Source organism: Leptonychotes weddellii, unplaced genomic scaffold (assembly GCF_054177405.1).
Source record: "Leptonychotes weddellii isolate Sample4059 unplaced genomic scaffold, ASM5417740v2 HiC_scaffold_3145, whole genome shotgun sequence".
Classification (NCBI taxonomy): Eukaryota; Metazoa; Chordata; class Mammalia; order Carnivora; family Phocidae; genus Leptonychotes; species Leptonychotes weddellii.
The window spans coordinates 1-12,841 of NW_027911756.1; the positions used below are offsets into that span (position 1 = coordinate 1).

At 38.6% G+C, this 12,841-nt stretch overlaps 1 protein-coding gene across 1 annotated transcript; it reads left to right on the forward strand.

The window, feature by feature from the left end:
• The first annotated feature begins 2,924 nt into the window (after positions 1 to 2,924).
• LOC102748900 (olfactory receptor 8D4) lies at positions 2,925 to 4,059 on the forward strand. The gene is given in 3 exon segments (XM_031017248.2): positions 2,925 to 3,427; positions 3,430 to 3,503; positions 3,505 to 4,059. Coding segments are annotated over 3 exon segments (930 nt in total). The 5' UTR covers positions 2,925 to 3,126.
• The last annotated feature ends 8,782 nt before the right edge of the window (positions 4,060 to 12,841 follow it).

The following is a 12,841-nucleotide window of genomic DNA, read 5'->3' on the forward strand; positions in this document are numbered from 1 at the left end:
AGAACCTTAAAACAGGAATTTTTATATCATTACATGTTGAAATGAGTAAATTTTTACATATATCAAGTTAAATAAACTGAAGTATTAAAATTGACTTCAACTGTTTGTTTTACTTTAAAAAAAATGGACTTCTGGAATTTCAAACTACCCCGTGACTGCATATATTTCTACTGGGCAATGTTGACCTAGACACCCTTTTGTAAAATACTTTCAATTGTCATAGTTTTATTTTTTATTTTTTTTATTTTTTAAAGATGTTTTATTTATTTATTTGACAGAGACACAGCGAGAGAGGAACACAAGCAGGGGGAGCGGGAGAGGGAGAAGCAGGCTTCCCGCCGAGCAGGGATCCCGATGTGGTGCTCGATCCCGGGACCTGGGATCACGACCTGAGCCGAAGGCAGACACTTAACGACTGAGCCATCCAGGCGCCCTTCGACTATCATAGTTTTAACAGCACTGTGTGGTGCATTAAAATGTTTAAAAACTTGTTTTAAGCTACTAAATAAGTTTTGAGTTCCTGAAATTATTTGAGATCTGAATCAGGTCTGAGCCAGTGTAGTATATGATTTTGGAAAGTGGTCAAACACAGTGTACAAAGTTTTAACCCCAGAGTCTTGGAACTTACTATTTAGTAGATGGTCAGATAAAGTAGATACTTTTTTTGTGCAATGCCAGCATTGTTCACTCCTACCTGGATTAAAGTATAATTGTATAACATTTCTTCCCTGCAAACACAAAAACATAATACAGTTTGTTGTACTAAGCTATCAGACATGCACCTCCCACTGCTGTGAGGTCTCTGAGTCCACAAATAGGTGGCAAAATACCGAAATGTAAAATACAGTTTTATCCTTCATCCAAGAAAGCTATTCTTGAGAAGCTGTTTTCAAAGATGGGCTTTACATGATCACCTAATGCTTTCTGGCACAGAGAAGAAGCAGACAAAGAGGTTCAGAGGAAGAAATAAGAACGAAGAAAGGTGATTTCAGCTCCAGTAGAGAATAACTGAAAATAGTGCTTCTCACACTTTAATGTGCACACAGATCCTGTGGGGATCTTGCCAAAATGTAGGTCCTGACTCAATTGGTAGGGGTTAGGTTTTGAGATGGTGCATAAATTCCCAAATCTTACAAATATCCAAATGATGCTGGTGCTGGGTCTGTGGACTGCACAATGAGTAGCAGGGACCTAAAACACTGAAATGTGTGGAAAGCAGGAAATATAGGGGAGAGAATCATAACTAACTTCAATAGAAGGCAGATGGGTTCAGGGCCCTGGAATTGAGCTTGTAACAGGGGCAGGATGGAAGACATGTTACTTTGATACAGAGCCCAGTAGGAATTAGGGGAAGTGTGGGAGAATTAGAAACGTGGCCAGACTTGTTGGTGTGCTTGTGACATTCGGGACAGTCTGAAGGCACACATGAGAAAAGATCAAAGGCCAAAACTGAGTATATGTGTCTTCTTGAACATCCTTTGGTATTTCTCTGTATGGTCTCTGTGACTAGACTAGACTTGTGCATACTGATTGGTAAGGGATGAAGGGAAAGGAAGATTCTGGAGTATTTCAGCAATTGGACAATCTCTCTTTTGCACATGGTTCCCCTATTTCAACCCTCAGGATGGGAGAAGAGCAGATGCCAAAGTCATGTGTTGTATAGAGTTTGGAAACCTTCTCAGAGAACAGCTGTTCAGTGTTATGAAGCCTCTTTGTTGGGAAAGAGGGAGGAAGCACCTGCATTCTTGAGAATGCAAGTGGCCAAAGGAAATGTGCCTTGTCCTAATGTGACAGTAATAGATTGAAAGTAGGAGGACATGAACAGTTTCTTGAAGAGCCAGGCAGAAAGGTAGGTCCTGGGCTGGGCAGGTCGAGAAAGTACTAAAACAGATGTCTGAGCAGGGCTCTGTATAAACTGTGAATGAACAGAAGAGTCTAGACAGGGCTCTATGACAGCCCAACGCTCAAAGAAAAATGGTCAGTTTTTCAGAGTTAAGGCCTGGGTTGGCCCCAGAGCAGGCAACTCCAGGTTGTTTGCCTTCTCCGTCCCCTCGAGGAAGACGTGTGAGTGGAAAGTAGGATGCACTACGTGGGAGCCTCCAATGGAAGCACAAATATCTGGGCTGTTTGCATTGCCCAAAGCAGCAGTGCTAGTTGTAAAGAATTCAGTCATGCTCAGTGGCCTTGGTGAGAGAGGTAGGCTTAGTTCACAGGATGGCCAGAAAGTCAGAAGGCAAAAACTGTTTTAGGAGGTTTGCTGTTCTACCATCACTCAGCTTTACTGAAGTGTGTGAAGAATTAACTTCCTACCTGGGAATCAGCTTGTGATTAGATTTAAGATAGAACGAACACGCCAATGAAAACAGTTTCTTCGAAGGTTCTGAGCCACGCTCGTGCTAAATATGTTTTGCTAAAAAGTGGGTGGGGGACTCTACCATCAAATAAGTTTGGAAAACATTGTTACATAGCTCCCTAGGAGATTCTGAAATAGTCTTCAGTTCAGAAAACTTTTTAACTTTGTGTAACTCTGGGTGTCTGAGATCGTGGGCTACTTATTCCATGTAACACATATTAACATCTCCCTTGAATTAATATTCTGCTGAACACCCCTGGAAACCTTAATGTGGAAATCACAGTCGACCTTAACAATGAACATTTTCTCTGTAGGAAATGCTGGAGGCAGGCTAGCCCCCAGCAAATGTGTCATTAACAAAAGTATTTATTTTCTCAATCCACAGCCCTTACTTTAAGAACATCTTTGGCAGATTTGCTTTAGAAAGCCTCTCTTAAGCCTGTCTTTAGTCTTCTCTCTGACTCTGGAGTTAAAGGTTTCATACCTGGCTAAAAGAATTTGAGACACTGGAGAGATTGCTAAAGTTTATTTATAGTTCCTAAAACCTATAGTTAAATAGATGCTTACCTACTATGTTATCGGACTTGGAGGGGGGTGGTCAAAGTCCCTGCCCATCAATGGAGGCACAGGCTTGGTGCCAAGGGGATAAGATAACCTTCATTGACCATTTTCATGCTAGAAATACCTGGGCTACAGGGAATCAGAGACAAGCTAGGATTCTTCCTGCCTGATTTGGCACTTTCCTCTCATCTCCACAGATTTCTCGGAAGAGAATGGGCATCAGAAATCATTCCACAGTGACTGGGTTTCTTCTTTCAGGACTAACCAACCAACCCAAGCTTCAGCTGCCTCTTTTCTGCCTCTTCTTAGGGATTTACGCAGTTACAGTGGCGGGAAATCTCGGCATGATCTCAATAATTGGCTTGAGTTCTCAACTCCACACCCCCATGTACCATTTCCTCAGTAGTTTGTCTTTTTTAGATGTGTGCTATTCTTCCGTTATTACCCCCAGAATGTTGGTAGGCTTTTTACGCAGCGACAAAACTATCTCCTATTCTGGATGCATGACTCAGCTATTTTTTTCTGCATTTTTGTCATTTCCGAGTGCTACATATTAGCTGCCATGGCCTACGATCGCTATGTGGCCATCTGCAGCCCCCTGCAGCCCCCTGCTCTACCATGTCATCATGCCCCCTCGGGCCTGCTCTCTGCTGGTGGCTGCCGGCTTCTCAGTAGGATTAACCGATGCGATGATTCATGGAGGTTGCATCTGAAGGCTGACTTTCTGTGGCCCAAAAGTCATTAAACATTATTTCTGTGACATCATCCCACTTATTCAACTCTCTTGTTCAAGCACTTACATTGATGAGCTTTTGATCTTTGTCATTGGCGGATTTAACATGGCAGCCACCAGCCTGACAATCATCATTTCTTATGGCTTCATTCTCTCCAGCATCCTCCGCATCCACTCTGCCCAGGTCAGGTCCAAGACCTTCAGCACCTGCAGCTCCCACTTGACAGCCATTCTTATATTTTATGGAGCTCTCATGTCCATGTATCTCAAACCTGCCTCCATCCAGGAGAAAGTGTCCTCAGTATTTTACACCACTGTGATTCCCATGTTGAATCCCCTGATATACAGTCTGAGGAACAAGGAAGTGAAAAATGCACTCATGAAACTCTTAAAAAGAAAAATATCTTTATAATGAATATGCTCTTTAGTAAGATTGATTTATGTATTTATAATCATAATATGGATATGTATGTGTTTATACCCTGACTCTTTAAAAGTCATTTGAAGTGAGGTGAAATTCTATACATAGTTTTATAAATTAGTGTATATATAAATTTAGTATAAGTTAGTAATATCTAAAATGTAATTAATATATGTTTATTAACATTTGTACTCTCCTGAGAATACCTCTTTGTTTCCATCCACAATGTATAAAACAGATATAGGGGCACCTGGGTGGCTCAGTCAGTTAAGCATCTGCCTTCAGCTCAGGTCATGATCTTGGGGTCCTGGGCTCGAGCCCCATGGGGGCTCCTTGCTCAGCGGGAGTCTGTTTCTCCCTCTCTCTCTGCCCCTCCCCCCCACTCCTGTGCTGTCTCTCAAATAAATAAATATTTTTAAAAAATAGGGCGCCTGGGTGGCTCAGTTGGTTGAGTGACTGCCTTCGGCTCAGGGCATGATCCTGGAGTCCCTGGATCGAGTCCCGCATCGGGCTTCCTGCTCGGCAGGGAGTCTGCTCCGTCCTCTGACCCTATCCCCTCTCAGGTGTTCTCTCTCTCTCATTCTCTCTCTCTCAAATAAATAAATAAAATCTTTAAAAAAAAATATTTTTAAAAAATAAAACAGATATAGTTTTATGGAGGAAAAGTCAATAAATTCAAGTAGCAGACAAGTCTTTAACCACAACACAATAAAACTGAAATTTCAGTTTTACTGCGTTGTGGTTAACTTAATAACATTGTATGGTGACAGACGGTAGCTACTCTTGTGTTGAGCATAGCACAACATATAGATTTGTTGAATCACTATGTTGTACACCTGAAACTAATGTAACATTATGTGTCCACTATACTTCAGTAAAAAATTTTGAAAAAAAAGAAGAAAGGTGCATAATAATTGGGAACTACAATACAAACTACCAAAGTTGGTTAATGTTTGCCTTATATATCCTTTTTCTATTCTTTTATTTTTCCAGCCATTTCTGCTTCTGTTTTAGATGTGTCCCCAGTAACCAGAATGGAGTTTGGTTTTTTAACCTAATCCAACAATTTCTGGCTTTTAATAGAAATGTCAAAGTTTCAAGGCTTTGATAGGAGGAATCGATAGGTCCCAGAAACTAAGTGATGTTGTGATGTAGAATGAAATGCAATAGACAAAAGTCACAATGCAAAGAACACACATGAAAGGACACTGTCAGAGAATAATGTCAGTTGGACACTTCTCCATTACCTGTCTAGCTGCTTTGGAAGGTCTCTACCCCTTAGCTTTTGGAAATTACATTCAGTTAATTTAGAAAATGTCTGTATTCACTTACTGGCACTTAATCATCACTCCAATTCACCAACCTAAGGATTTTTAGGCTAGTATAAGGATTAGGTAGAGACAAATATAATAAATGAAGAAAAAGTCACCTTTTGTAAGTTTTGGCAAGAATAGGAGAATTTTTCGTCATTTTAACAGAGGAAAAAAAGGAAAGTTTATCATTTTCAGAGCCCTGGAAGGATTATTATTGCCAGCATCCCTGGGAAAGGAAAACCAACATCATTTTGCCAATCATTGGGGAACATCAAAAGTTTTCTACATTTTGATTTCCCTAAAGTTCTAAAGCAGGCCACCAAGCTTTTACTAACTGAATAAAACAAAACACCTGGAATAATTCCCCTGGAGTCCTGAACATGTCTATTTGGTATCTCCAACTAAACTTTGTGGTTGTGACTGTTCTTTCAACGCTAAAATTCTTTGATTACAAAATAGTAATTAACCTCTTTCACCTCATATTCCCAAGAGCTATTCTCAATTAAGTCCTTGCGAGCAAATAAGAGCTTCAAATATTACTGTTTATTCATGGCCTATTTTCATAGAGGAAAGGACACATCACATCCTAGATACAGAAAAAAGAGGTAGAGATTCAAAGTTCCATTTATCTTTTAAGGGATTCAGAGTTTTCAGAATAAATACAGAAAACAAGTGGTAATCAGCTTCCAGGTCAATGTAGTGATGGACTTTGTGACAGAACTGTACAAAGATACAACAGATAAAGTAAGTCTCTCAGGGTAGAGAAATACTTCGGAAGGATATTGTCATTTAGACCTTGATAGAACTACATGATCCTAAATATCCCTTCGAATCCTGAGATTTTTCTGAATCTAAAATGTTCTGGTTATTCAATTCCTCAAAGTAGCAAAACCAACATTTCCAGGCTTGGAACATGAGGTAACAGTAACATTTCTGTTCCGGCTGAACTAGAGAGCTGAGTCTTGATTCAGCTTTATGTGTCTTATCACTCATTTAGACCATAACCAGAACTTCTCTGACCTTTTCCCTCCTCTCTACAAAAGTGGGAATAAGGGTCTATATTATGCTTATCTCTAAGAATGCAGTCCTTGGGGTCAGAACTCTACTCGAATCTGGCTCTGCACACACTAGCTATGGGACTCTAGGTAAGTGATTCAACCTCTGTAAATTTCAGTTTTTTCGTGGGCAAAAGGTAGATCACGATACCTACTTCTTACTTCAGAAGGTCATTGAATCTATACATATGAAACAGCAGAGCCTTGAATAAATGGAAACAACTGCCTGGAGAATGTGACAAACTCAAAATCAATCATGGGGATGATTTAATATTCACCTATCAGAAACAGCTCAGAACAAAAAGGTTGTATGGAAACAAAAGCTACAAATCTAAAAATTAGCAAGAAAATACTGCATTTAACAAATGGATGATACACGTTCTTTTCTGATGCCACTTAAATTTTTATAGTGGTAACAGAATGCCTGGTACATAATACCAAGAACTCGAAGTATGTTGGCTGGTATCACAGCTATGACTTGAAACCTAAAAGTAGAAATCAAGGCCTTTTGAAGAGATGAGAGTAGTGACTTTGTCTGAACAGGCTTCCAGCCGGTACTGGGTCCAATTGGTAGAAGCAACTGGGAAAAAAAGTATTACCTCAAGTTAATGAAGAATTTTCAAAGGGTCAGAAATCACCAAATATGAAATAAGATAAATGAATTAGCAGTGAATTTCCCACAACTGAAAGATTCTAAATACAGATGGTTTGACTTTTGCTGGGGAAGAAACAGTAAGTACAATGACCCCCAGACAACCAATACTGTGAAGTTTTCCAAGAAATCCAAGTCAGAGGAGGAAAAAAAAATTCCATCACTCAACATTTAAAAGGAATCAAACAAATACAATTCTGAAAAATTAAGTTTCTTTTTATGTTTAAGTATAAAAAATACATGCTTATGGGGTCAGTTTTGAACTGTCTGCAGGGTTTAAGAATATCTTCCGTTTTATTGATGTGACAGAAACAAAGGCTGAAACATGCATATGAGAATGCAGTGTGGCTTACAAGGTCAAATCCTTTTAGGGTCCTCACCCAGATTTTATTGTGGACAGAAGTCCAGGTTCTGTAGAGATCTGTGTTATCACATCTCCACTGCATAGTAATATTTTTACATTTTTATTACTCACGGAGATGGGGTTGACAATATTTTCTTTCTTCATGGTTTATCCTGAATCAGTGCCTTCTTTACTTCCATCCAAGGCTCCCAGTCCTATTTATCTTCTTTGTTTTTTTAGCAAAACATTTATTGAACATTTGTGCCAGGTACTGTTAGTTGTGTGCTGATAAGAACCTGATGTCATTGCAGTCCTTACTATCAACATAAGCAGAAGATAGTTATGGCATTTCCATTTACCAGTGAGAAAATTAAAGTCGCATCTAGAAATCATGGCAATGGAACTCCTACTAGAGCCTTCCAACTGCAAACACACTATATTATATGGCTCAGCTTATACATAAAAGTTGAAGTGAGAAATTATTTGGTTTTTTAAAGACTCATCCACAATTTCAGGGATGTAGGGCTTATGAAAGGATTCTAGAGTAATTTGTATTTACATGAGTTGACCAATGGAAATGAAGGGAAATAGAAACCTTAGTAAGGAGACTAAGACTTGGATTTTGAAAGAGATTGTTAAGAGATAAAGTATTTAATTATTTTCAGACTTTACTCAGTCTAAGTTCAGTTACCTGTTTTGTCTACAGTCTAGTCAGCAGGGAACAAGTTTATTTGGCTACAGGGAATATTGACAAGTCACAGGAACCTTGGATAAACTTTGCAAGAGCTGTACCTTAGTAACTAGCAAGAGAAGTCATATAAAATTAGGTTATTTGTATGTTTAATGAATTGTTCATATAAACAGTGACTTGAGCTTGTCACACATACACACAAATATTTTGAAGTTTAAAATATTATAAATTAATTTATTGACATCTTCCACTACGATGATACTTTGTTCTTACAGTTCTGTGATTTTTTTATGTGTGTTGAAGCTGTTTATTAGGTATCTACATATTTAGAATTGTAATAAATTCATGATGGATTGAAACTTTTAAAATCACAGAGTCGACCCTGTCAATTCCTAATGATGCATTTTGTCTTATTGTCTATTTTGCCAATTATTAATACAGGTTCCCCCACTATCCAAAGGTATAGCATTCCTATGAAATCTTTTGTAAACCAAGATAGGATAAAGTGAAGAAGCAATTACCATTAATTTATATGGAAATTTTTTGAGCACCCCTAGATGCCAAAAAATAACCTTTCTTAGACTTTTTCGATACCTTTAGGACATATCTTGCTAATAGATGCATAAAATAAATCAAGATAAAGAACAGATACTAACAGACAAGAGTTCAAAGCTGAGTTCAATGCTGAGAGGCTGAGTGTAGTTCCCTGGGGAAAAGCTTGGTGGCGCCACTCTCTGCTCACTTCAATGGCTGGGCTCCCGGCAAAACACACACAAAAATTCTCATGGGATTTCTGGCTTGCTTTAAGAAAACAAAAACAGGTACCAATGTATGTTGTTCTTGAAAATGAAGTGGCAAAATGGGAACTTTGAAAAAGCGGGGGGCCCTTGCGTAGCCACATTAACTTTCTTTGGGATTAGTATATGTTTGACAAATCTTTTTTTTTTTTTAAGATTTATTTATTTATTTGAGAGAGAGAGTAGGGGGAGGGGCAGAGGGAAAGAATCTCAGGCCGACTCCCTGCTGAGCACTTGGAGCCTAGTCTCAGGACACTGAGATCATGACCTGAGCCGAAACCAAGAGTCAGACAGACGCTCAACTGACTGAGCTACCCAGGCGCCCCTGACAAATCCTTTTTAAAAATCCTTTTATTTTCCATTGTTCCATGTTCTTACCTTTTATGTATGTCTCTTATAAATAGAATACAGCAGGAATTGTTTTTTAATATAATATTACGTCTGTCTTTAAAGAATTTAGTTTTTCTTTATTGTAATAATTGATAAATTAGAATTGGTCTGTATAGCTTACTTTTTATTTTTATTTGTCCCAATTTGCTGTTTCTTTTTCCATAATTTTTTCTTTGTTTTTTTTAATTAATGGATTGCTTTGACTGTTGGTACTTATTTGTATCATTGTTATGGTTGAATTTTGTCTTCCTTCTATCACTTTGTCCTTTCTACAAATTTGGAAATTATCTCCTTTGTTTCTATTCTTTCAGTGAATACCCTAGAAAAGTTACTGTGCTTATTTAACTTAAAATCTAAAAGAAAACAATGTTTCATCCCCTCTCAAATGATACAAGAAGGCTTTATCTCCAGTTTTCCTCTCCACGCTTTTATCCTGTCATCATCCATATACCAATTCTAGCTTAACTCCACAAATTCAACACTGTGATTACTTTTTACAAAGAATTTCTATTTAGATTTATGTACCTTTTCACCATTTTATTTATTTATTATTACTCTTTACATCTTAAAATATTTCCATTATTTTCTTTATGCTTGAATTGTATTTAGAAATTTCTTTATAATTTGTCCCTTGGTAGTAAATTCCTGAAGTTTTTATCTGAAATATATTTATTTTACACTGGAAGATAATCTTACTGGATATCTCACTGTGAGTTGGCAGTTACTTTCTTGCCACACTTTAAAGATATTATTTAACTAATTTTGGCTTTCACTGCTGCTGTGTTGAAGCCAACAGTCATTCTAACTGCTTTCCTATGCTGTTTTTCATATCCTCCCTTTGGTGCTCTGTTTCCCTGTAAATACTCTCCATCTTCACTCTCTGTGTTCTCTCCTGCAGGACACCACAGACTACACATGGAAATGTTCCCAGCCCACCATTTTGTTTTGTTTGTTTTAACAAAATTCCTTTGAACACTCATATTTTGCAAATTTATCTCTCTGTTTCATTAAAGAGAAATTCTTTTGATATATCTTCCTATTTACTAATCTGGGTTTTTTTTTTAATATTTTTAGAGCGGATGAGATAACCTAATAAGAGGGGGGTTTTTTGTTTTCTTTTTTGAGTGTAGTTGGTCCACAATGTTACATTAGTTTCAGGTGTACCACATGGTGTTGTTGTTGTTGTTTTAAAGTTTATTTATTTGAGAGAGAGAGAGAGAGAGTGTGTGGGGCCAGAGGGAGAGGGGAGAGGGAATCCCAAGCAGTCTATGCTGGGTGTGGAGCCCGACATGGGGCTCGATCCCAGAACCCTGAGATCACGACCTGAGCCAAAACCAAGAGTTGGACACTTAACCCACTACACCACCCAGGCGCCCCCAACATGGTGTTTTAAATTATATTTAATCAATTGTTCATCCCGTCTCACTTCACTTGAAACAACTGAGTTATTACTTCAACAAAAATCATTTTCTTTTTTTAATTCTGTAAGTTCCTCTGGGTCTTTTTAAAAGTCAACTTGGTAGTTTTTAAAAGCCTTGATATTTTTTGTGACATTCTCACTTTAAAAATTACATCCTACATTTCTTGAAATATTCCATATATAAGTGTACTATATAACATATCCAAGGGATGCCTGGGTGGCTCGCTTGGTTAAGCGTCTGCCTTCTGCTCAGGTCATGATCCCAGGGTCCTGGGATTGAGTCCCGCATTAGGTTCCTTGCTCAGTGGGGAGCCTGCTTCTCCCTCTGCCGGCTGCTCCCCCTGCTTGTGCATGCTCTTGCTCTCTCTCTCTCTCTCTCTCTTTCTCTGGCAAATAAATAAATAAAATATTTTTAAAAAATAAATAAATAACATATCCAACAATTCCGAACTCTGGTGTCCTTGTGCTAAATCTCTTATTCTATTATTTCTTTTTTCTACTCTCATTTATAGTAATGCAATTGTTAGCATGTTTGGAAATCTTTGTCCAAAAGTTCTTTGCTTCTTAATATCTGGGAATTCTTGGGGAATTTTTCTTCTGGAAGGGATTTGCCTCTCCTCCCATTGTTTGGCATGCCTCACCCAGGGACACTTCACCCTCTCAAAGACGTGGTTCAGAGAGGAAGTCTCAGGATTTGCTTTCCAGCTTCACTGATGTGCCAGTGCTGGAAGATTCATAGCAATGTCTCCATAACAGCATGATCACAGGGTTACCCTGCTCCTCGCTGATGCTTGTTGGTACAAGTCAAATCTTCTGCTTTGGTTCCCTGCTATTTCAGTTCTGTGTTTCCCTCATCAGTTCTCTGTCTTGGCTGATACAGGTCCCAGCCACCCTGATCTTGGCTACCAGGTCTTTATGCTCCAACTCCAGCCACTGAAGCTTTGACACCTGACTGCCTGACCTCAACCCCTCCTACTCTGAGTTCAGTTCCTGTTTGTTTCTTCGTTTGTTATTTAGAAAATGGATCCAGACACCTCCCCTAACTTTTGATGCAACCAACAATGTCTCAGAAAATGTGTCCTATCCAATTCTTGTTGTAGCTTAAGAGAATCATTCAGATCATCATATGCTGGTCAGCCTTGGTACAGGAAGGATATTAGAATTTTTGTCTGATGACTTCTCTTTCCTCAGTGAAGTCTGAGATGAGGTTATCAGCTAAGATATCCATATTATTAAAGTTTGAAATGTAACATGTTCAAAATGACTTGAGTGAATTTCAGTTAATTATACACTTCAGTTAGCTTGAACAGATTTGGATTTAAGGAAATAAAGAGAAGAAATATTTGCATGTAATAGAAATTGAAAAGTTAAAGTTTAAAGGGACCACAGAAATATTTTTTCCAACCCATCAACTATGAGGATGGGAACAGAAGCCAAGCAAGGTAATTTGATTTGCTAGAGGCCACATAATACAGTCAGAGAGAGGACTAGGACCCCACCGTCTTGAATGTTCTCTCTAGCAAAATTTGGAAGAGATCTTAAACTATTCTATTTCTCTTCATTTGTTTCTTCACCCCTCCAGTAGAAATGGCTCTGAGAAACCAGAGTACCTTGACTGAATTCACGTTGGTCTCCTTTCCTGTCATCCAAGAACTTCAAATCTTGCTGTTTGTCATTCTCCTGCTGGTTTATATCTCACCATAACAGGAAACACTGTCATCATTTCCTTAATATGGACTGATAATCGTCTCCAAACACCCATGTATTTCTTCCTTAGTAATTTGTCATTTTGGGGGCATTTTGTTCACAACTACTATTACCCCAAAGTTGCTAACTTGTCTCTTAGAAGAGAAAAAAACCATATCTTTTGCTGGCTGCATCACTCAAATTTATTTCTCCTTCTTTCTGGGGAGAGTGGAGTTTATCCTCCTGGCGGTGATGTCCTTTGATCGCTACGTGGCCATCTGTAACCCCCTGCGCTACACCATCATCATGAACAGCAGGGTCTGTCTCCTGCTGGTTCTGGGCTGCTGGGTAGGGGCCTTCTTTTCAGTGCTGTGCCCAACTATTGTGGTGTCCACACTGCCTTACTGTTATAGAGAAATTAGCCAT